Below are 25,229 nucleotides of genomic sequence, written 5' to 3' on the forward strand. Positions count from 1 at the left end.
GTCCTAAGGACTTCATCATATAAGAGTTCATTTGAAGATGTAAAATGATGAATAATGCCAAAAAATACTTTATTGATTTGTCAATTCATTTAATCATCAACATGCTGACGATTGACATTTAGGATACAATTTCCAACAGATACAGTATGCATAATTCAATATAGTCAACTGTCAGTTCTATCCTTATGCATAAGTATTGATCTTAGTAGCTCTTGAGCAATTTTGGCATATCAACTATCACTTTTAGATTTGAATTAAGTTAAAATGTAAATTAATGAAATATTGATGCTAAAGACAATTAAAAGCTAAATACTTTTGACTCCCCCTTTCTTTTCCAGAAGGACAATTGTCTTAAAGCCAATATTCTTCAATTTTATTTTTTCTAATTCAACTTTCAAGTATGAGTGTAAATTTTGCATATTTTGCATTTTGCATTCCATATTAAAGCTTCTACTCCCCCTTTTTGTCATCAACAATGAAGGGGACAAATTTTTCTTAGGTGCCTAAAAACGCGATGCTTATTAGAATTCAGCATTCATTTTACTCCCCCTTTGTTTTGGAATTCATTTCAGACCTTTTAAATACAATTATTACAAGTTGTGCTCCCCCTGTTTCATATGCATTGTCAAGTTGGCAAAATAGTAAAATGGTTGCACATTGTCAAATTTGAACATTCAAAGTATGTTATGACATTTTCATGGCACATCACAGAATTAGAAACATACACCAAGATTCAAAAAGAAGGGTTATGTCATTCATGTAGTATTACAATCATTTGAAGCCATTATAAGGATAAAAAGCCATTACAAGGATTGATTGCTAATACAAAAGAAGGAGTTTCAAATAAGCCTAGAGTTTTACAAAAAAAATGAACCCAAGATGTCCACAAAATGTGCTTCACCGGGGACCACGCTCAATAGCCCCAGCAGCAGCCTCTATAAATCTATTTATTGCATCCATTAGACTTCTAAAGTGATCTCCCTGAGATTGATTGAGGGCTGTCACTAGTGCTTCAAACTCATGGGTTGCCCTGTCAATCCTTCCTCTAAGCTGGGCAGCCACACTGCCCACATTGCCTTCAGGGCTCGTCAACTCTTGAAGACCATCCGATATGATCTTCAATTCAGCCTGTATCTCACATGATCTTCTAGTTTGGTTTGATGCCACACAAACCAATTCTGACCCGATAGCTTCATGTGAGGTGCGGATGGGAGTTAACTCAGCAGAGATTATTGATCTCATCTCTTCCCTCATCTGCTGGCACATCATAGATGCTAGGGTGTGCATCTGCTCATCTGATAAGGACAACGATTCACTAGCTGGAGGAGGAGGCATGGAAGTGGATGGTCCAGCCGAGCTGGAAGGTACATCAGGAAAGGTCATAGGGCTATGTGGAGGAGAGAGGTGGACAGGCTCCTGATGATGGATCTCAGGCTCTATATTTTGGGATTTTCTTTTAGAGACCTTAACCCAAGACCCATCTTTCTTGTGAAACTCCATCCTATGTAGTGTGCTCTCATTGTAGTAATCAGTGTTTCTCAAGGGTTTCTCTGGCTCATTTTCAGGGATAGGAACCTTAAAGTGCTTGAAAAGTAGGGTGAAGACCATCCCATATGGTATGCTAAATCTGGAATACCTATGACATATGGAGATGTAGTTCAACATGAGCCTAGGGAGGTTTAGGGGAATCCCTAGCAAGATGTGGTGCATAATGGCTAAGTCTCGCTCCGAAATGAAATCGAAGCGACCGGTTTTTGGGAACAAGACCCTGTTTATTATGCTCAAGAGTAATCTCATTTCAGCATTGAGGTCTTGGGACTTAACTATGTCAAGAGGACCGCAGTCCTCTCTACCTAAAATTAGGTTTAAGGCAATCTCCCTTTGGGGATGTGAGGTCGGAGCCTCACCGTACTTGGGTATTTGTAACAAACTAGATAAAATGTCCTCATTGATTTCTACCAATGTGCCTCGGACATATCCGGTGTACCCCGAGCTCCCTAAGGCCAAATTGCTAAAGATTTCTCTCATTAGGCTGGGATAGGTTGACATGTTTAGGGAATATAGGTGTTCCCAACCTTGGGCACGGAGTCTCTCTCCAATAGAGAACCCTTCACTAGCTAGGAAATGAAAATCGATGTATCTACCTGTGGTTACTGTGCGATTCGCACAGGAGGGGGTCACGGTTGGCGGAGCAACCGGAGGAGACGGCGCGGAGGACTCTTCCCTCCGTTCCTCGTCGTTTGCCACCCTAGGACGCCTTCCACCACTACGCCTAGCTTTCTTAGGGGCCATTGATTGGAAATCTAGGGAAATGGGGAGAGATTTCGGTTCGATTTGTGGTGGAGAGAAGATGGATGCTAGGGTTTAGGGTTTCGTTGGGGACGAAGGAAAGCAGCTCGGGACGACTCGAGCTATTTCGACCTATTTAAAAAAAAAACATTCATTCTGTCCCCGAGACGTCTCCACGACTAATGCGAGACGTCTCGCCGGGGGGACGTCTCTGTGATTTGCCAGAGACGTCTCCGGCACTGAAAAATTTCAGAACGATTCCTTTCTTTTCCCAATTTGTTTTATTTAACCTCAATGATTCGTTTAATTTCTTTTGGCGAATATAAAGTGAGCTTGCTTGTGATCCTTCCCCTTAATAATACATCCTATAAAAGCTTGACATTGATTTTTGAGTTATCAATATTGAAATGAGGAATATTTGACCAAATTTTGAATGCCTATGGAATAGGCTCTGAAAATATCTCTATGAAGAGTCCAAGGGAGGGTAACCATCCTCCGGAAAGTCAAATAATTCGTTATCTAACTTTGATAGATTCATGTTTTTACTTATTAGGCACTAGGTTTGCTATATGTGACCTCGAAGTGTATTATTAGTTTGAGTAGCATTCACATGTATCTCTAGAGCATTTAAAGCATTGCATATGCTTGACAAGTTAAATCATTTAAGCTATAGTGTTGAAATCAAAAACATGCTTGCATTACAAATTCAATCTACTTGCTAGGATCATACAAGCACAAAGCATTCCTTAAAAAGTTGAACCTATCTTTACAAAGGGGCTTTGTAAAGATATGGGCCAATTGATTTTCAGTGCATACATACTCAATCAATACATCATTTTTCAGCACATGATCCCTTATAAAGTGATGCCTAATCTCTATGTGTTTTGATTTAGAGTGTTGGACAGGATTTTTTGTTAAATAAATTACACTTGTATTATCACATCTAATTGGAATGTTGTCCATTTTGATACCAAAATCTTCAAGTTGTTGCTTAATCCAAAGAACTTGGGCACAACAGCTTCCGGCTGCAATGTACTCAGCCTCAGCTGCGGACAAGGCAACTGAATTCTGTTTCTTGCTAAACCAAGAAACCAAGTTAGCACCCAAGAATTGACAAGTGCCACTTGTGCTTTTTCTGTCGAGTTTGCACCCGCCAAAATCAGCATCGGAATAAGCAATTAAATTTAAATCAGATTGTTTAGAATACCATAAACCTGCATTAGATGTCCCTACTAGATATTTGAATATTCTTTTAACAGCTTGCAAGTGTGATTCCTTAGGACATGCTTGGTATCTAGCACACATGCAAACACTGAATAATATGTCTGGTCTACTAGCAGTAAGGTAAAGTAAAGACCCTATCATACCTCTGTACAATTTGCAGTCTACACTTTTACCTTTTTCATCTTTGTCAAGCTTGCAACTTGAGCCCATGGGTGTGCTGATTTCCTTTGCATCCTTCATCGTGAACTTTTCCAACATTTCCTTGATATATTTGGACTGACTGATGAAGATGCCTTCCTCTGATTATTTTATTTGCAGCCCAAGGAAGAAGTTGAGCTCACCCATCATGCTCATTTCAAATTCCCCCTGCATAAGCTTAGCAAACTCTTGACAAAGACTATCATTAGTAGCACCAAAAATTATATCATCCACATAAATTTGCACAAGCAATAAGTCATTCCCTTTTCTTTTAATGAAGAGTGTTTTGTCCACATTTCCTCTTTTAAACTTATTTTCAATTAGGAAATTACTTAATCTTTCATACCACGCCCTAGGGGCTTGCTTAAGTCCATACAATGCTTTATGCAATTTAAAAACATAAACTGGATGTAAGTGGTTTTCAAAACCTGGAGGTTGTTCTACATAAACTTCCTCCATTATATAACCATTTAAAAAGGCACTTTTTACATCCATTTGATAGAGTTTGAAATCCATGAAGCATGCATATGCCAAAAGTAGTCTAATAGCCTCTAACCTGGCAACAGGAGCAAAAGTTTCATCAAAATCTATGCCTTCCTCCTGATTGTAGCCTTTGGCTACTAGCCTAGCTTTGTTTCTTATTACTATTCCATCTTCATCTAGTTTATTTCTATATACCCACTTGGTGCCTATAATTGAAACATTTGGAGGTCTTTTCATTAGAGTCCAAACTTGATTTCTTTCAAATTGGTTTAATTCCTCTTGCATAGCATTTATCCAATTTTCATCTTTTTCGGCTTCTTCTAGTGATTTAGGCTCTATCTGTGAAACGAATGCAAGATAATTACTAGTGTTTCTTAAAGAGGATCTTGTCCATACCCCTTGTGAAGGGTCACCAAGGATTAGATCCCTTGGATGACCATGTGCATACCTCCATTCCCTAGGAAGATCTTGATTTCTCACTGGAGGTTGATCTTCCTCATCTTGCTGAATTGTATCTTCTTTGATTTCATCCTCATGTTGTTTGTCTTGTATGGAGAATTCCTTCATTCTGTCTTCAAGTATACCTGCATCACCATCTTCTTCTTTTCTAGAAGAATCTCCATTAGCTTCATCAAAAACAACATGAATGGATTCTTCAACAACGAGAGTTCTCTTGTTGAAGACCCTGTATGCTTTACTAGATGAGGAATAATCTAAGAAGATCCCCTCATCTGATTTAGCACTAAACTTACTTAGATTGTCCTTTCCATTGTTTAAAATAAAGCAACGACAACCGAAAACATGAAAATAACTTATATTGGGCTTCTTATTTTTCAACAACTCATAAGGTGTTTTCTTTAAGATAGATCTAACTAAAGCATGGTTTAAAATATGACAGGCAGTATTTATTGCTTCAGCCCAAAAGTACTTTGGTAGATCCGATTCGCACAACATGGTACGAGCCATATCTGCTAGTGTGCGATTCTTCCTTTCTACTACCCCATTTTGTTGGGGTGTCCTAAGGGCCGAAAAATTGTGATTGATACCGTTTTCTTCACAAAATTTTTCAAAATGCTGATTTTCAAACTCGGTACCATGATCACTCCTAATTGCTTTTAGTTTAAGATTAAGTTCATTCGAAATTCTATTATGAAACTTGATAAAAGCGGAAAAGGATTCATCTTTGTGGGCAAGAAATGAAACCCATGTAAAACGTGAAAAGTCATCAACAATTACAAGACCAAACTTCTTACCCCCTAGACTAGCAGTTCTAGTGGGTCCAAATAAATCCATGTGAATTAGTTCTAAGGGTTTTGATGTTGAGACTATGTTCTTAGACTTGAAAGAACTTCTTGTTTGTTTTCCTAGTTGACATGCAGCATAAATTTTGTTCTTTTCAAAGTCTATTTTTGGTAGTCCTTTGACTAGATCTTTTGTAATCAATTTAGAAATTAAATCCATGCTAGCATGCCCTAACCTACGATGCCATAACCAGCTAGTCTCATTGACTTTGGCATCCATGGCTACAAGACATTGGCCATCCTTCATGGTGAGATCATCAAGATTTACCATGTAAATATTTCCAAGCCTATGTCCCATAAGTATGATCTCATTGTCAATTGGACTACTAATTATGCATAGGAAAGATTCAAATGATACTTTAAAGCCCTTGTCACAAAATTGACTTATACTTAATAAATTATGTTTTAATCCATTAACTAACAATACATTGTCAATAAATGAGGAGGGTGATATGGAGATTTTACCAACGCCAATGATTTGACCTTTAGCATTGTCTCCAAATATGACTACTCCTCCTTCTTTTGATTTCAAGGTGACGAAAAGACTCTTGTCACTGGTCATATGCCTTGAGCAACCGCTATCTAGATACCACATTCTCTTTTTGCTTCCGGCTGCAAGGCATACCTGCAAAATAATCATGTGAGGCTCTTAGGTACCCAAGTTTTCTTGGGTCCTTCTTGGTTAGTGTAGTTGGTTCCCTTAGGCACCCACATTTTGGTTGTGTTTTTATCCTTTACAAATGTATTCATATTAGTTTGAATCTTTCTTTGAATGCAAGAATAGGCTTTATGTCTACTTTTTCCACAATAAAAGCATGTAGGTTTTTCAGTTTTGACATCTTTTGCTTTTACAAAAAAGTTCTTTAGATATTTTTGTTGTTTGCTAGTTTTGTATCCTAATCCGGCTTTATTAAAAACAGCTCTTTGATTGGATAGAATAAGATTTAATTTTTTAGAGCTATGTGTAAATTTCTGCACAATTGGTTTGTACTTGTGTAGCTCATTTTTAAGGTCCAAATTTTCTTTAGCCAATTTTTCCTTATCATTTTTAAAGGATTCAACATTTTGTGCAAGTGAAGTATTACTATTGAGTATGAATTTGACTTTTAGATTTAATTCCTTAATGAGTGTTTTTGCCGTTTCATTTCAATGTTAAGTTTTGAATTTTTATTCTTTAGGTCAATGATGTTATCATTTTCATAGCTCTCCTTTTCAATCAATAAGTTTTTAATATCATCCTTTAGTTTTTGATTGGAGGCCTTAAGTTCTTTATTTTTTACTCCTAACATACTACAATCATTCATGAGTTCTTGGAAAGCTTCATATAATTCTTCTAAGGTAAAATCTGTAGTTGAGCTTTGATGTACCTCATCGTCGTCGAATGCCATGAAACACAAGTTGGCGGTCTCTTCCTTTTCTTCCTCGGAGGAGGATGTGTCACTATCATCCCAAGTCGCTTTCAACGCCTTCTTCTTCTTCTTTCCATAGTGCTTCTTCTGTTGAGGGCATTCGGAGCGGATGTGTCCCGGTCTTTTGCAATCATAACATATGATTGGGTCTCTTTCTTTTTCTTTTTCCTTTTTCCAATCATTTTTCCCTCCAAACTTCTTTCTTGGGAAGGTCTTCTTTCTTCTTATGAATTTTTTGAACTTCCTTACTATTAAGCCCAAGTCTTCATCTTCACTTCCTTCTTCACTTTCACTGCTTTCTTCTTCACAAGCACTTGAAGTAGCCTTGAGGGCGATTGTCTTCTTCTTTGGCACATCTTCTTCATGTTGCTTCATTGTGAGCTCATGCGTCATCAATGAGCCCAATAGTTCTTCAAGTGCCAAAGTGTTGAGGTCTTTGGCTTCTACGATCGCCGTGACCTTTGCTTCCCAAACTTTCGGCAAGGACCTGAGAATTTTCCTCACAAGTTCTGAGTTAGTATAAGATTTACCCAAATTCTTTAGACCATTTATTACATCAGTGAAGCGTGTGAACATGCATGAAATAGTTTCGTTGGGTTCCATCTTAAATAACTCATATTTATGAACTAGAATGTTCATTTTAGACTCTTTGACTTGATTAGTACCCTCGTGGGTAACTTCAAGCCTATTCCATATTTCTTTGGCGGAACTACAGGTGGAGACTCTATTAAACTCATTTACATCTAGAGCACAAAACAATGAATTCATGGCTCTAGCATTGAGTTGAACCATCTTACTATCATTCTCATCCCAATCCTCCTCAGGTTTGGGAACCTGAACACCATTAACTATGTGGGATGGTTCGTGTGGTCCTTTGATTATAACCCTCCACAAGGCATAATCTTGTGCTTGAATAAAAATTCTCATTCTTGTCTTCCAATAGGAATAATTTGTCCCATTGAAGAGTGGAGGTCTATTGGTAGCCTGCCCCTCAGCAGGAACGTTGTTGAAGGGTGTTGCCATCTTGATCTTTAGCAAAGACGGTTAGGTCTTCAAGAATATACAGAGCACCTGCTCTGATACCACTTGTTGCCCAGAGATGGTCACCCGAGAGGGGGGTAAATTGGGTGTTTTAAAACTTTTTGTCTAATTAAACAAAAACACACAAGTGTATGTGCAAAAGTGAAACTAAAGTTGTAACCACAGTCAATCGCAAACACAAAGGTTTATAGTGGTTCGGAGCTTCCACTGCTCCTACATCCACTCCCCAAACACCTTTGGGAATTTTCCACTATAATCAGCGATTACAGTCCGGTAGTTTTTCGAGTGAACTACCCAACTCGTTGTTTTACCCCGGGCTAACAACGAACCCTACAATCCCCCAATTTAACCTAGGCTTGGGACGCCTAACCCTTGTTCCAAGTCTCTTGACTGGAACAAGCATAATATTTGAGAGTTTTACAAGGATTTAAAAGCTCTTAAGAAAGCAAATATAACAATGAGAAACAACAAAACCGGAAGAACCCTTTTTGCCGTTGAAACGTGGATGATGGTGGTTCTTCCGATGTGGATCACGTTGGCTTGAATGCGAGCTTTGATTGCCGAGTGGGAGTGAGTAGATGAAGAAGACTTGAATGCACTTGATTTCTCCTCTTTAAAGCACCAACTCCCTTGAACCTCTTTTTCTTTCTTCTCTCTTGAATGATCTTGTGTTTGGTTGGTGAGAAGTTGTTTTAAAGGCACTTAAAAGCTCCTTTTTATAGTCATACGAGCAATAGATCCATTAGACACAAAAATATAACCGTTTGAAATTCAAACAAACCTGCAAAAGTGTGTCAGTCGCGTCCCAGGCGCTCCGGAGATGTCTCCGCTTGAACGAGAGACGTCTCGGCTGTATAGAAATTCTTTTGACGATGTTGGAGTCGACTCGGTGCTTTCTGGGGACGTCTCGAGATGTTTGTGCTTTATGCATGGGGACGACTCCGCGACGTTGGGGACGACTCCGACATTTTCTCAATGAAAAAAGCAAGTCCTCTAGAATCCCTGAGAGAGTCGACTCGCGTGCTTCGGGGGACATCTCGGGATATTTGTGCTTTATGCGTGGGGACGACTCCGCGACGTCGGGGACGACTCCGACGTTTTCACAATGAAAAAGCAAGTCCTCTGGAATCCTTGAGAGAGTCGACTCCGCATCCTTCGGAGACGACTCGCGCGCATCCCTTGAAATCGGCCTTTCTGCCGTCTCTGAGAGAGTCGACTCCGGAAAGCCAGGAGTCGACTCCGACCCTGCGAGACGCCTCAGCAGGTGCCGGGGACGTCTCCAGACGTGCCAGTTTCTCCTCTACGTGCCAGAGACGTCTCTGGAACAAACCGGAGACGTCTCGGCTGCCCCTGATCCGTTTTCTTCATCTCAAAAAATCTTCAATAAATCCTCGAAAAATATGGGAACATGCCTTGACAATTCTTAACAATATTCTTAGTTAAACACCTAAAATGCTCAAGTAAATTGTTAATATAAAGGGAATTATACTCTAGTGTTTTGTATTCATCAAAATCCATTAGGGGGTCAACAAGTTGGTCAAGGATCGAATCAAGGAGGCTTGGAACCAATTCAAGAGTTGAAGACCAGTTGATCGATTGATGTGCATGTGCTTGTAATATGACCTAATTAGAATCCATGATCATCACCTATTTAAAGTTTAGTTTTACTTAATGCTGTATTATAACTGCCTGCAATGTGCCGTTTGCATGTGATGTGAATGAGAGTCGGGTAGATAGGTTTACATGTGATGTAGCAAACCCAGTGAGACCTAAACTAAAACCTCCTCAATCAAGTCGAGAGTGAACCGACATGAGCAAGTCATATTAGATTAATTGATCTAATTGGTGTCTAGGAAAGCATGAAAGGTGGTTACTTAATTAGGACCTTACTCTCTGAGTAAGGGGAGCCTCCCACCTGCTTACCTGGCCAATTGTTCGATTACCTCTTATGAAGAGCTCAAGTTGCAAACACTAAGACCTGATTAACCAATATTAAGTCAATAGGCCTTCCACTGTAGTAGAGCTGCTAAGGTCTTTCTGATGTTGATTTGTCTCGGCTGGATACAGTGGTCAAGTTGCATCGAGGGGCTGGACCTCTCTATAGACATGAGATGTTGTAAGGTAAAGGTGGGGTTGGGCACCAATAACTGTTAGGTGAGGGCCCAATGACGACTTTATTCCTACGGTTATACGGTGGGTCTGACTTAACTAAGAAATGGGACCAATAACTGTTAGGTGAGGTCTTCATGGCTTAGAGACCAAGAAGCACTGCAACATGCTTGAGAAGCATTGTACAAGAGTTGTACACTCATCTGTTTATGTGTCACCAATAACTGTTAGGTGAGGTGGCATGTAAATCGGTGGGACCGCAGTACCCACTAGAAATTCTAGTCGTGTAGGATTTCCGTTTTCTTACCAGGGAAGTGTAAGGGTTTCGAAAAAATAATGGGAGGTACATTTGTTCTAAAAGACCTTAGAACAGATTAAGGATCAAGTACAAAAGTCTAACTAGAATCTTTACTCTCTGCAGATCATAATGTCAGCCTCAAACCCTTTGACCCGTATTCTTGAGACCAACCAATTGACTGGAACCAATTACAAGGACTGGCTGAGAAACCTCAAAATTATTTTGAACTGTGAGAAACTGGGCTACATACTCGAAAATGATATCCCTAGACTACCAGCACGTCCTACTGATGATCAGCGTATAACGCATCAAAAGTGGACGGATGATGACATCAGAGTCAAGTGCTATATCATGGTATCCATGTCCAATGAACTACAATGCCAGCATGAAAATATGAAGACTGCTAGGGACATACTGGCACACCTACAAGAGCTGTATGGTGAGCAGAGTCGCACAGCTCGTTTTGAAGTGTCCAAGAGGCTCTTCAAAATAAAGATGCGCGAGGGGCAGTCCGTCCATGATCACGGTCTGACTATGATCAAGGACCTTGAGGAGCTTGAGAAGCTCGGTATGAACATGCACAAGGAATTGCAAGTAGATCTGATCCTTCAATCCCTTCCTGATTCATTTGGACAGTTTATAGTAAACTACCACATGAATAAGATTGAATGCACTAAGACTGAACTAATAAATATGTTGGTAACTGCTGAGGGAGCCTTGAAAGGTTCAAGGGGCAATGTCCTTGCTGCTGAGTTGACTTCTGGTTCCAAGAGAAAATCTACTTGGAAGAAAAAGAAGCCTGCGAAGAAGCAGAAGAAAGACAAGAAGCCAAAGAAGGAAGTTCAAAAGAAAAAGGCCAATGATAAAGGAAAATGTTTCCACTGCAATGTCGAAGGCCACTGGAAGAGGAACTATCCTTCATACCTCGAGAGCCTGAAGAACAAGAAAGGTGACACACCTTCAGAAGGTATAGACTTGCTCATAATTGAAACTAATCTAATGGTTTCTTCTACTTCTAGTTGGGTTATAGATTCTGGTTCTAGTGCTCATCTATGCACTACCATGCAGGGTCTAAAGGAAAGTAGAAGGCTGGCGGAAGGTGCGGTAACCCTTCGAGTTGGCAACGGGGCAAAAGTTGCTGTTGTGGCTGTGGGCACCTACCATCTGCGACTACCGTCTGGTTTTAGTTTATTACTTAGAGACTGCTATTATGTACCTGCTGCTAGCAGAAATTTGATTTCTGTTTCATGTCTAGCACAGGAAGGTCATGTTTTTACATTTGACAAAGACTGCTGTTCTATTTATTTCAGAAATAAAATAGTCGCACGTGGTTTTATGATTGACAGTCTCTATCATTTGCATATGGATGTATCTATAAATGTGTCTGAGCAAGAAGTGAGTGCCAAAGGATCCAAAAGATCCAGGGATGAGATAAACCAAAAATATTTGTGGCACCTCAGGCTTGGCCATATTGGAGAGGACAGAATGAACAAAATGGATAAAAATGGGCTTCTCGGCTCATTGACTTCCGAGTCATATCCAGTTTGCGAGTCCTGTCTTCAAGAAAAAATGGCCAGATTGCCCTTTGTACGACATGGGGAGAGGACCACTGAAATACTTACCCTGATACACTCAGATGTGTGTGGCCCATTCGATGTGCAAGCCAGGGGACGTTATTCGTACTTCATTACCTTTACCGATGATTATTCACGGTATGGGTATGTGTATCTTATGAGACAAATCTGAATCTTTCGAAAAGTACAAAGAGTTCAGAAATGAAGTAGAAAAACAAACTGAAAAACCTCTTAAGGCTCTTCGATCAGATCGAGGAGGAGAATACCTTAGTGGAGAATTCCGGGACTATCTCAAAGACAATGGCATAGTCTCACAATGGACTCCTTCGGGTACACCTCAACTCAACGGGGTGTCAGAGAGGAGAAATCGGACTCTATTGGATATAGTCCGGTCCATGATGAGCTTCATTGATCTACCGATGTTTCTTTGGGGAGATGCCTTACTTACCGCAGTATATCTACTTAATAGAGTTCCCTCTAAATCCGTTCCTACCACACCGTATGAGATATGGCATGGTAAGAAACCAAGTCTTGGTCATCTCAAGATTTGGGAATGTCCAGCCCGCGTCAAAAGACTACAGGCGGACAAACTAGAGGCTAGGACCATAAGTGCTCGTTTTATAGGATATCCTAAAGAGTCATTAGGATACAATTTTTACGTCTCAGAGGAGCACAATGTGTTTGTGAGCCGTCATGCCATCTTCTTGGAAAACCAGTTTATCCTTGATAGAGGCAGTGGGAGGAAAATTGAGCTTGAAGAGAAAGTCTCTGAAAAGCAACGAGTCATGGATCCTATCGAACCCATTAATACAGAGCCAGTACACGATGTTCCTCAACCACCTCGCAGATCTAGTAGGGGCTCCCATCCTTGCGATAGATACTTAGGTATACTAGAAGAGGATACCGAGAAAATGTTCCTAGTGGGAGATAGGGATCACATACAGGATCCCAAAACCTACAATGAGGCGATATCTGATATCGATTCCGAGAAATGGTTGGAAGCCATGAAATCAGAGTTAGACTTCATGCGTTCCAACCAAGTCTGGACCTTAGTAGATCCACCAGAAGGTATTGTACCTATTGGATGCAAATGGATCTACAAAAGGAAAATAGGTTCGGATGGAAAGGTAGAGACCTTTAAGGCAAGGCTGGTGGCGAAAGGGTATAGTCAACGCGAAGGCATTGACTATCAGGAGACCTTTTCACCTGTAGCCATGCTGAAATCCATCCGAACATTGCTTGCCATTGCAGCATTTCATGATTATGAAATCTGGCAGATGGATGTGAAAACTAAAAGTTATTCTTAGGTTCTTCGGTGTTTAGCATGCTGAATTTTTTTTTTTTGAAAACCATGGCTGAACCTGATCGGGTTGCCTACGTACCCCTTCACAAGGAAAATCAAGCCACACGTAGTTCTTTTAAAATTTCAAAAATACAGCAGAAAAATGAATCAAACAATTTAATTCATGCATGCTTACAAGATCAAATCTAGAAATCAGCACATTAAGAACACATAGGATTATGCCGGAATCGTTTAAACAATTATGCTAAAACTTTTATGCATGATTAACTATCAGATCTGAAACTTAAGAACTCTATTCCAATTAATTTCCGAATATCCATCGAATGGATTCTGGAGATATCTCCATGAGGAGCCCCAAAAGAGGGTAAAACCTCGGAGAATCGGACCTAGACCTTGATACCATAATAAATGATTAATGCTAGATTAATACCTTTTATGATGGATGAAAGTTGTGAATCTGATTCTTGACTTCGCAGCCACGCACACGAATGGCCTCTACGAGAAGTACACGCGAAGTCCTGAAAGATCTTCTTCCGCAACAGTGCTAGCAGTTGCAGAATACTTGAAAGCTGAAATCTGCCCGTCGGGATTCAATCAACTCTTGATCAATCGTCTTGAAGCAGATGGAGATGAGGTTTGTAAGAAAAGTAGAGGACTCAGATCTGATCTTGAATCTTCTAGATATTCACCCTGAAAACCCTATCTAAAATGGAGAAGAAGAGGAAGAGGAGGCGGGTGAGGAAGAAGGCTGCAATGGATGTGTTTTTGGTGCCCATGTTTGACCCCTTTTAATGGCCTCCGAATTTTCATTCAAAATTCGAAATTTATTTTCAGAAAACCTCTTTTAGTTGGCACATGCAAAGGAATAGGAACAACCCAAATCAGATCTCAACCAAATCTGATTTAAATTCAAATTTTAAACACATGTGCAAGAGGGAAGGAATTTGAAATCCATGCGGCAAGGTAAAACACTTCATAATTTCGAAATCACCTCTTAAAATTCGAATTTAATCCATTCAAAAACTCATATGCCACCTTGGCTGATGGTTTGAGTGATTAAAATCATTTAACACATTGCTTAATGTTTGAATTTAAATTCAAATAACAAACAATGTCGCCATGTGTCAAGCAATGGGTCCATGTGCCATGCAATAATTTTGGTTTATTTAAAATTCATGAAATCCAATTCCATGTCACCAATAATTGCCACATCATCTGAGCCTAATCTCCTTGGGTTGCACCTAATCAAATTTGGTCAAACCCGAATTAAAACAAAGCAATTTGGTTGAACCCAATCTAATCAGGTCAGACCCTGATTGAGCTCAAATTGAATCCAATTCAATTTTGGCTCATGCAAACTCAATCAAATTGAATTAATTACTTTGTGTTGGACCTAATCCAATTAGGTCAATCTTCAATTAAGAACAAATTAATTTAAAATTAATTTGATCAGCTTAAGTCCTTTTTGGTTCTAACCTAATCCAATCAGGTCAAAATCCTGATTGAGCCCAAACTTGAATCCAATTCAATTTGGCTCATCCTTAGCACAATTACTCAATCAAATTGAGTTTATTAGTAATTTAATTACTAATTAATCCTTCAATAATTACTTTAATTATTTTATAAGATAATTTGCCAATCAAATTGACCAAATTATCCCTGAATGATTCTTAATCATTCATCAGCTTTCTTGATCAATCAGGAATCTTCTATGCGTGTGACCTCATAGGTTCGAACCTAAGCCGGTAGTATAGGAACAATTTCCTACACTAATTGATGTGACCATCTAGCAATGGTACCCAACGTCCGGATAGGCCGAATATATGCGAAGCAAATATTCTGGAACCCTGAACTATGGTTACTGTATAATTCAATCCCTTTGACTCCTAATTCCAGGATGACTTAGAGCTCACAGTCAACCCTATAATTAGTACATCCATTATGTGATTAACTTTAGATATCCCGTGACACCTCACTGGGATTACCCTGGCCAAGGTTTTGCTAAATTAATCACAAGACATTATCTCCTGTTTTCAGGAGGGGTCAATTCCATCTTGACTCACAACTGACTACGCAAGTACTTGACTGCACCCAGTGACCTTTCGTCACTGAATTAGAAATTTAGGTAGTCCGGTACCAAAGTACAGTGAGTTGCTTGCTAGTCACAGATTGCGGTCTCAGGTCAGAGGGCCAAACTTATACCCATATCCACTCGGAACATCTCTCGGCAGTAGAGCGTTCCGGAATTGGTCACGTTCAGTGAAATGTACTCCTACACTTCACCTGTGTGGCGTACCAGTGTCTCCACACTCTTTGGTTAAGAGGACAACCAACGTATATGTCACACGATGACCTAATCTCGATAATACTGTCGTCCTAGTAACAACATATCATTTGGTCGCGAACAAGTTTAAGGACTCAAAGATAAATCCTCCTTTATCATAACATAAGTCCTAAGGACTTCATCATATAAGAGTTCATTTGAAGATGAAATGATGAATAATGCCAAATAACACTTTATTAATTTGTCAATTCATTTACAAAATTTAATCATCAATATACTGACGATTGACATTTAGGATACAAATCTCAACAACTCCCACTTAGCCTAATGCCAATCGGCACAGTATCTAATACCCATCTTCGACTTGTGTTCGTCGAACTCTTTGATGCCGAGGACTTTGGTAAATGGGTCAGCCAGATTTTCTTTTGTGTCAATCTTCTGAAGATCAATATCACCTCGATCGATGATCTCTCGAACCAGGTGGTAGCGACGTAGAATATGCTTGGTCCGCTGATGTGCTTTAGGTTCCCTTGCTTGAGCTATGGCCCCAGTATTATCACAAAATATAGGCACTGGACCATCAATGGAGGGTGTCACTCCAAGCTCGGTGATGAACTTCCGCAACCATACAGCTTCCTTGGCGGCATCAGATGTTGCGATATATTCTGCTTCACATGTAGAATCTGCCACTGTATGCTGCTTGGAACTCTTCCAGCAGATGGCCCCACCCTTAAGAGTGAAGATATATCCTGACACGCTCTTGCTATCATCTTGATCTGACTGAAAACTTGAATTAGTATATCCCTCAAGTTTTAAGTCAGAATCACCATAGACAAGCCACTGATCTTTAGTATTTCTCAAATACTTAAGGATGGTTTTTACAACCTTCCAGTGGTTGCTACCTGGATCAGACTGGTATCTGCTCACTACTCCTAGTGAGTATGCTACGTCTGGTCTAGTACATGTCATGGCATACATTATAGATCTCACTGCCGAAGCATATGGAATTCTATCCATACTCTCTCTTTCTTGAGGGGTTGTCGGACAATCCCTTTTAGAGAGGTTAATTCCATGGCCCATTGGAAGATAGCCTTTCTTGGAATTAATCATATTGAAACTCTTCAGTATAGTATCAATGTATGCGGATTGGGATAATCCAAGCAATCTTCTAGATCTATCTCTATAGATCTTCATCCCTAGGATGTAAGATGCTTCTCCCAAATCCTTCATAGCAAATTGAGATGATAGCCAAACCTTTATTCCTTGTAATGCAGGAATGTCATCCCGATTAAAAGAATGTCATCCACATACAAAATAAGGAATATAATAACTGAACCATTTGCCCATTTATAAATGCAAGGTTCCTCTTCATTCTTAATGAAGCCATATGTTTTGATTACCTTATCAAAACGTATATTCCAACTCCGTGAAGCTTGCTTTAATCCATAAATGGATTTTTGAAGCTTGCACACTTTAGACTCATCTGCAGATGTAAAACCTTTAGGTTGTATCATATACACTTCTTCTTCTAAATCTCCATTTAGAAATGCGGTCTTTACATCCATTTGCCAGATTTCATAGTCTAAATGTGCTGCTATCGCAAGCACAATCCGAATGGACTTGAGCATTGCCACAGGAGAAAACGTCTCATCATAGTCAATACCATAACGTTGACGATAACCCTTGGCAACCAGACGGGCTTTATAGGTCTCTACCTTTTCGTCTGCGCCTCGTTTCCTTTTGAATATCCACTTACACCCTATGGGTTTAATTCCTTCGGATGGGTCAACTAATGTCCAAACATCATTGACCTTCATGGATTCCATTTCGGATTGCATGGCTCCAAGCCATTTATCAGAGTCATACCTCTGCATTGCATCCATATATGTGATCGGATCCTCATCGTTTTCATCAAGTTCGATTGGATCCCCATCCCGGACCAAGAAACTGTAGTATCTGTCCGGCTGACGTGGTACTCTATCCGATCGCCTTAATGGTGCATCTAATATGGGTTCTGGATCTGATCTAATCAAATCCGACTCAACTGGTTCAGTAGATGGTGTCGGATCTTCTACATGTTGAACTTCTCTAAGCTCAACATTAGAGCTATTTGTTCCTTCACCAAGGAATTCCTTTTCTAAGAAAATTGCTCTATTGCTTACGAACAATTTTTGTTCTTTAGCAAAGTAGAAGTAATATCCTTTAGTTTCTTTAGGGTAACCAACAAAGAAACATTTGTCAGACTTGGGTTCAAGTTTGTCTGTCTTCAAACGTTTGACGTACGCTGGACACCCCCAAATCCTAAGGTGAGAGAGCATCGGCTTGCGTCCTGTCCACATCTCATGTGGTGTTTTATTTACAGACTTACTTAGAACTTTATTTAGAATATAGCAGGCTGACTCAAGAGCATATCCCCAAAAGGATATGGGCAGATTAGCAAACCCCATCATGGATCGAACCATGTCTAACAGAGTTCGATTTCTCCTTTCTGACACACCATTATATTGTGGTGTACCAGGAGGAGTCCATTGAGAGAGAATCCCATTTTCTCCTAGATATGTCAAAAATTCACTAGAGAGGTATTTACCTCCTCGATCTGATCGAAGAGTTTTAATACTCTTTCCAGTTTGTTTTTCTACTTCATTACGATATAATTTGAACATTTCAAATGATTCAGATTTATGTCTCATTAAATAGACATAACCATACCTTGAAAGGTCGTCTGTAAACGTAATGAAATATGAATACCCACCTCTAGCATCTGTGCTCATTGGCCCGCATACATCAGAATGTACAAGGGTTAATAAATCACTGGCTCGTTCACCTTTTCCGGTAAAAGGTGATTTGGTCATTTTACCAAGAAGACATGATTCACAGGTTGTCAATGATTCACAATCATTAACATCAAGGATTCCTTCTTTACTTAACCTGTTCATCCTGTTCTTGTTAATATGACCTAGCCTATGATGCCAAAGGTAGACATCCGTGACATTATCTATTCTAGGGCGCTTATTGGATTTATACATTACATGAACAGGCTGTGACAAAATGTAAATGCAATTACTCAGAATTCCATTCATTACAACAACACCATTCCAAATGACATTGCGATATTCAATAGAAAACTTGGACAATAGTGACAATCACTAAGGATATTTACATGAGAGCTGAATTTAAGTTTAAGAATTCCTAAAGCTAGAACTGGAACTGGTCTTCCATCTCCAACATTCAGGAACCTTTCTCCTTCTTCAAATCTCTTACTGACTTGTAGCCCCTGCAACAAATTGCAAATATTAAAAGGACTACCGGTATCCAATACCCAGGTCGAATTATCACAAATAGAAAAATTGCAAGGTGTTATCATATAAGTACCTTGATTGGCAACTGATTGCCCACTTTTCTTAGGCCGGTTCGGATCGAGAGATGCAATGTAAAGAGGACAGTTCCTCTTCCAATGTCCTTGCTTCTTGCAGAAGAAGCACTCCGCGTTTCTCTGATCAGCCTTTTTATTATTTTTCTGACTAGGCTGAGCATGGTGCACCTGTTTCTTTTGGATTTTATTTTTCTTTTTCCCTTTTTTAAAGGAGCGACCCTTGGATGAACCTCCCACTAAGTTCACCGTCTTCTTAAGAAGTTGGTGATCATTCTCAAACGTCTGTAGTAACCCCAACAATTGGTGATAATTTACTACAGGTTTCGTCATACGAAAATGAGTGAGAAAAGGACGGTATGATCCAGGCAATGAGTTTAGTATGGCATCCTTCCCCAATTGATCATGAAGGGAAAAGCCAAGAGAGCTTAGACGCTCGATCAACTCAATCATGTACAGTACATGATCAGTTACCGAGGTCCCATCTTTCATTCGGGCGCTGAAGATGGCACAACTAGTTTTGTGCCTCTCAACGTCGTCAGGAACGCCGAATGATTCATTCAACACTTGAATGATATCTTCCGGCTGCGTATTCTCAAAACACCTACTAAACTCATCACTCATTGCTACCAACATGATGCATCGAATAGTGATCCGGTCACTGAGCCACTTCTGATAAGTATCTCTGGCCGATCTTGATACATTAGCAGCGGGCTGCTCAGGTGCTTGATCCGTTATCACATAAAGGATCCTCTCATGCTCTAGCACTATTTTCAGTTTCCTATGCCAATTATTAAAATTTGGACCAGTCAACTTGTCATTGTCCAACAATGAGCCAAGTGACAAATTAGTGGCCATTTCTGCATAAAAAAAAATTTGGCTATTAGTATATGAATTGACTAAACTCAATAGACTTGGACTTTAGTCTAAAGGTATTCTCAATATTTTATACAAATTGGTAGCCTCTACCTCTAATTCGAAAAATTACTCCTAATTCTTTAGTGGGCACTAGAACCCAATAGATCACATATAGGCCCGAGTGTGGCTCGGCCAACCCATATGCACCTATTGGTAGGTTCTTAACCAATTGCTTCACCAAGCAACTTCTAGTGATGATTTTGCCCTAGGTTTTCCGGCAGGCGTGTGGCGCCTCCACCGAATACCCTAGTCAGGTCCAACCATTAAATGATAGGGTTAAGTCTAATCAACTAATAGACGACCAAGCCCGAGTGTGGCTCGGCTCACCTGACCGTCTATTGAAGGTACACTTAACTCATCATATATTAAATGACAATTCCAATGCTTGATAAGTACCAGGCGTGTGGCGCCTCCAATAATTATCAAAATATTGGACCCATTATCACCCAACTTAATGGGAGGCTATGACCTAGTTATCCCCATAACCATTTCATTTTAAGGACCTAATAATTTTAGGGGATTTCATAATTAGGATAGATGAGAAGATCCGGTTAGTCTAATTTTTCCCACTGACTTCACCAAATCAGATTAGACTCAAACCGGTTAAGGAGACACCTAAATCAGTCATACTGATTTTTCTTAAGGCATGGGCTAACTCGAATCATTAAGTGATCCAATCAAAATGTGATTGACCATGTCGGCCAGGTAAGTGAGATCGGTGGAAGGGATATGCCATTAACTCGACAAAGACGAATCAGTGCGAGTAGCTCCCAATTAAAAACCACCAGTCAAAACTGCCAAACTTACCTTAGACACCGACTGGTTAATCAATTTCGATTTGATTACTCAAATGACTCGGGCTACACCTCTGAGCCTAAATCAAGTTCCATCTTGGTCTAATCAAAGACATGGAATTGATCAATCTACAACTATTGTATTTAACCTAGAGTTTCCTTGACCTAATCTAGTTACTACTTAATTAGATTTGTTCAATTAACTCTAATTAGACCATGTTTGATTCTAACCTTAGGTCTAACCCAATCCTAAGAACTTGATTCAAGCTAACCCATATGCCCAAAGAATTATGCAATGTCAATTAATTGAGTTACAATTCTATTTCATAATACTTAATTCTTAAAATATATTTTCAGATCTGAGTTTTTGTAATTAATCACATGTAATTAGATTTAATTCATGTTTAAGTCATTATGTTTTATGTTCATGCATCACATATACAAAACAACATACATCTTATGTATTTGTTTTTTTACTTTTGTTTTCAGATCTGATTTGTTCATTAAAATCAGAGATCATATGAATCATAAACTTTATTAAGATCTAATCTAAACAATATTACGATTTCAGATTTATTCATGTTACTAATCCTAACACAAACATGCATCATATGCATACAAAATTTTAGATCTACTTAATCATGCATAATCAGCAATTAAATCAATCATAAAAAGCACTTTAGATCTAATCTAAACATGTTAATGATTTCAGATTTAATTGCAAGAATTAAAACATAAAAGTTTAAACATAAACCTGGCTCTGATACCAATGAAAGTTATTCCTAGGTTCTTCAGTGTTTAGCATGCTGAATTTTTTTTTTTTTGAAAACCATAGCTGAACCTGATCGGGTTGCCTACGTACCCCTTCACAAGGGGAATCAAGCCACACGTAGTTCTTTTAAAATTTCAAAAATACAGCGGAAAAATGAATCAAACAATTTAATTCATGCATGCTTACAAGATCAAATCTAGAAATCAGCACATTAAGAACACATAGGATTATGCCGGAATCGTTTAAACAATTATGCTAAAACTTTTATGCATGATTAACTATCAGATCTGAAACTTAAGAACTCTATTCCAATTAATCTCCGAATATCCATCGAATGGATTCTGGAGATATCTCCATGAGGAGCCCCAAAAGAGGATAAAACCTCAAAAAATCGGACCTAGACCTTGACACCATAATAAATGATTAATGCTAGATTAATACCTTTTATGATGGATGAAAGTTGTGAATCTGATTTTTGACTTTGCAGCCACGCACACGAATGGCCTCTACGAGAAGTACACGCGAAGTCCTGAAGGATCTTCTTCTGCAACAGTGCTAGCAGTTGCAGAACACTTGAAAGCTGAAATCTGCCCGTCGGGATTCAATCAACTCTTGATCAATCGTCTTGAAGCAGATAGAGATGAGGTTTGTAAGGAAAGTAGAGGACTCAGATCTGATCTTGAATCTTCTAGATATTCACCCTGAAAACCCTATCTAAAATGGAGAAGAAGAGGAAGAGGAGGCGGGTGAGGAAGAAGGCTGCAATGGATGTGTTTTTGGTGCCCATGTTTGACCCCTTTTAATGGCCTCCGAATTTTCATTCAAAATTCGAAATTTATTTTCAGAAAACCTCTTTTAGTTGGCACATGCAAAGGAATAGGAACAACCCAAATCAGATCTCAACCAAATCTGATTTAAATTCAAATTTTAAACACATGTGCAAGAGGGAAGGAATTTGAAATCCATGCGGCAAGGTAAAACACTTCATAATTTCGAAATCACCTCTTCAAATTCGAATTTAATCCATTAAAAAACTCATACGCCACCTTGGCTGATGGTTTGAGCGATTAAAATCATTTAACACATTGCTTAATGTTTGAATTTAAATTCAAATAGCAAACAATGTCGCCATGTGTCAAGCAATGGGTCCATATGCCATGCAATAATTTTGGTTTATTTAAAATTCATGAAATCCAATTCCATGTCACCAATAATTGCCACATCATCTGAGCCTAATCCCCTTGGGTTGCACCTAATCAAATTTGGTCAAACCCGAATTAAAACAAAGCAATTTGGTTGAACCCAATCTAATCAGGTCAGACCCTGATTGAGCTCAAATTGAATCCAATTCAATTTTGGCTCATGCAAACTCAATCAAATTGAATTAATTACTTTGTGTTGGACCTAATCCAATTAGGTCAATCCCCAATTAAGAATAAATTAATTTAAAATTAATTTGATCAGCTTAAGTCCTTTTTTGTTCTAACCTAATCCAATCAGGTCAAAATTCTGATTGAGCCCAAACTTGAATCCAATTCAATTTGGCTCATCCTTAGCACAATTACTCAATCAAATTGAGTTTATTAGTAATTTAATTACTAATTAATCCTTCAATAATTACTTTAATTATTTTATAAGATAATTTGCCCATCAAATTGACCAAATTATCCCTGAATGATTCTTAATCATTCATCAGCATTCTTGATCAATCAGGAATCTTCTATGCATGTGACCTCATAGGTTCGAACCTAAGCCGGTAGTATAGGAACAATTTCCTACACTAATTGATGTGACCATCTAGCAATGGTACCCAACGTCCGGATAAGCCGAATATATGCGAAGCAAATATTCTGGAATCCTGAACTATGGTTACTGTATAATTCAATCCCTTTGACTCCTAATGCCAGGATGACTTAGAGCTCACTGTCAACCCTATAATTAGTACATCCATTATGTAATTAACTTTAGATATCCCGTGACACCTCACTAGGATTACCCTGGCCAAGGTTTTGCTAAATTAATCACAAGACATTATCTCCTGTTTTCAGGAGGGGTCAATTCCATCTTGACTCACAACTGACTACGCAAGTACTTGACTGCACCCAGTGACCTTCCGTCACTGAATTAGAAATTCAGGTAGTCCGGTACCAAAGTACAGTGAGTTGCTTGCTAGTCATAGGTTGCGGTCTCAGGTCAGAGGGCCAAACTTATACCCATATCCACTCGGAACATCTCTTGACAGTAGAGCGTTCCAGAATTGGTCACGTTCAGTGAAATGTACTCCTACACTTCACCTGTATGGCATACCAGTGTCTCCACACTCCTTGGTTAAGAGGACAGCCAACGTATATGTCACACAACGACCTAATCTCGATAATGCTTGTTAGATGTATGCCCTAGAAGCCAATTTTGGCTGATACATTATTAATTCTAGGACATAATTTGTACTTGACTTTATTATTATTGAATAAATGAAAGGTATCTTTTTCATTCATATTATTATTGTGTCTATGAATCGTCCAAAGAATTAATAAGATGATGATGCATATTCTCAAGAGTTGAGAATTTGAGCCATGTATCATTAGTGATTAATTTCTGAATGCTCCTGATCGATGGATCATCACGAGGACGGTGATCGATCCGATGAGATCAGTGCACAGATTACTTTCCTTATGGATGGACGAGACTCGAGTCCACGGTGTGGCGACACTGAAGTAATAGTGCAGGTGCTTGTTAAGAACAAGGGTACTAAGCGTGACCAATACAAGAAGTCATTTGGATGTCTATCCACTCGTCAGTGACTTGCTTGATGTTGCAGTAGTGTGACTGGTCCTTTGACCTGCCGTGCTTCGGCTACTCACAGTGAGGCTATTGTAGTTTGACTGCACACATACATGGTCTCTAGCCATATGGGTCCATGCAGTGTAGATTGGCTGCAGTAAGTTCACTGTAGGAGTAGGGTATGCACCTATAAGAAATCTATCGACCTTGATAGATAAGGAGAGATCCTATGTGATTTATAAGACTGAGTTCGTAAGACCTCGGCCAGGGCAGTATGCACAGTGGAGAAAGAGTTTTCCACTCTCGAACTTAAGTCGAATAAATCTTCACATATGACAGACGATGGGGTTTGACGAGTTGTCCATGACCTCCGTCTTGTAGGGATCCACGATAGTAGGACTGTATCACATGATAACTGCACCTAGAGGTTCATCATTCTATTCTACTGGGTAGCCACTACATGCTGCTAGGTGTCACTGGTGGATGGTGAGACTCACAGGGATTATCTCGATGATCGATAAAACCTAATGAGTAGAGTTGGAATCGTTCCAATCCATTGAAAGGAGTTTTCAATGATATTATGATAGAGATCATAATATATCTCACTACCAGTCAGAGTAGAACCTATGGGGTCACACACACTAGAAGTATTGACCGATCCGATGGTTGAATCGTGATTAGGAATCACAAGTAATCAATTCGATTGATATTCAGTTGAAGAAGGAACAAAGAAAATTAATTAATTGGACTTGAAACAAGAGTCCTACTTCGAGTAGGATTCCTAGAGTCCTAATTGGATTGAGACTGAGAATCCTAGTTGGAGTAGGACTGGGATTCCTACTTGGAATAGGATTCCTACAATCCTAATGAGATTAGGAGTTTTGAATTAAAATCGGATTCCTATTTGGAGTAGGATTCCTAGAGTCCTAATCGGATTAGGATTTCGGATTCAAATAGTGTCCTAATTGGATTAGGACTAAAATTAAATATGTCCTAATTTGGATTAGGGTTTCTTAAGTCACAATTAATTATTAATCTAATAAATCAATAAGTCTCCTAATTGGATTAGGATTGAAGAGTT

General features: G+C 39.2%; 2 protein-coding genes across 2 annotated transcripts in view; one reads left to right on the forward strand and one right to left on the reverse strand.

Moving 5' to 3' along the window:
* LOC149753675 (uncharacterized) overlaps positions 1 to 581 on the forward strand; it is a 36,174-nt gene extending 35,593 nt beyond the window's left edge. The window contains exon 3 of the mRNA XM_089930361.1: positions 573 to 581. Coding sequence (XP_089786487.1) covers positions 573 to 581 — 9 coding nt within the window. The remainder of the gene's footprint in view (positions 1 to 572) is intronic.
* Positions 582 to 590: 9 nt separating this feature from the next.
* Positions 591 to 25,229, reverse strand: part of LOC149753676 (uncharacterized) — a 64,088-nt gene continuing 39,449 nt past the window's right edge. The window contains exon 3 of the mRNA XM_089930362.1: positions 591 to 608. Within this exon, the coding sequence (XP_089786488.1) occupies positions 591 to 608 (18 nt within the window). The remainder of the gene's footprint in view (positions 609 to 25,229) is intronic.

The sequence above is a fragment of the Phoenix dactylifera genome, chromosome 4 (assembly GCF_051530095.1).
Source record: "Phoenix dactylifera cultivar Ajwa chromosome 4, Ajwa_hap1_PhDact_Kaust_v1.1, whole genome shotgun sequence".
NCBI lineage: Eukaryota > Viridiplantae > Streptophyta > Magnoliopsida > Arecales > Arecaceae > Phoenix > Phoenix dactylifera.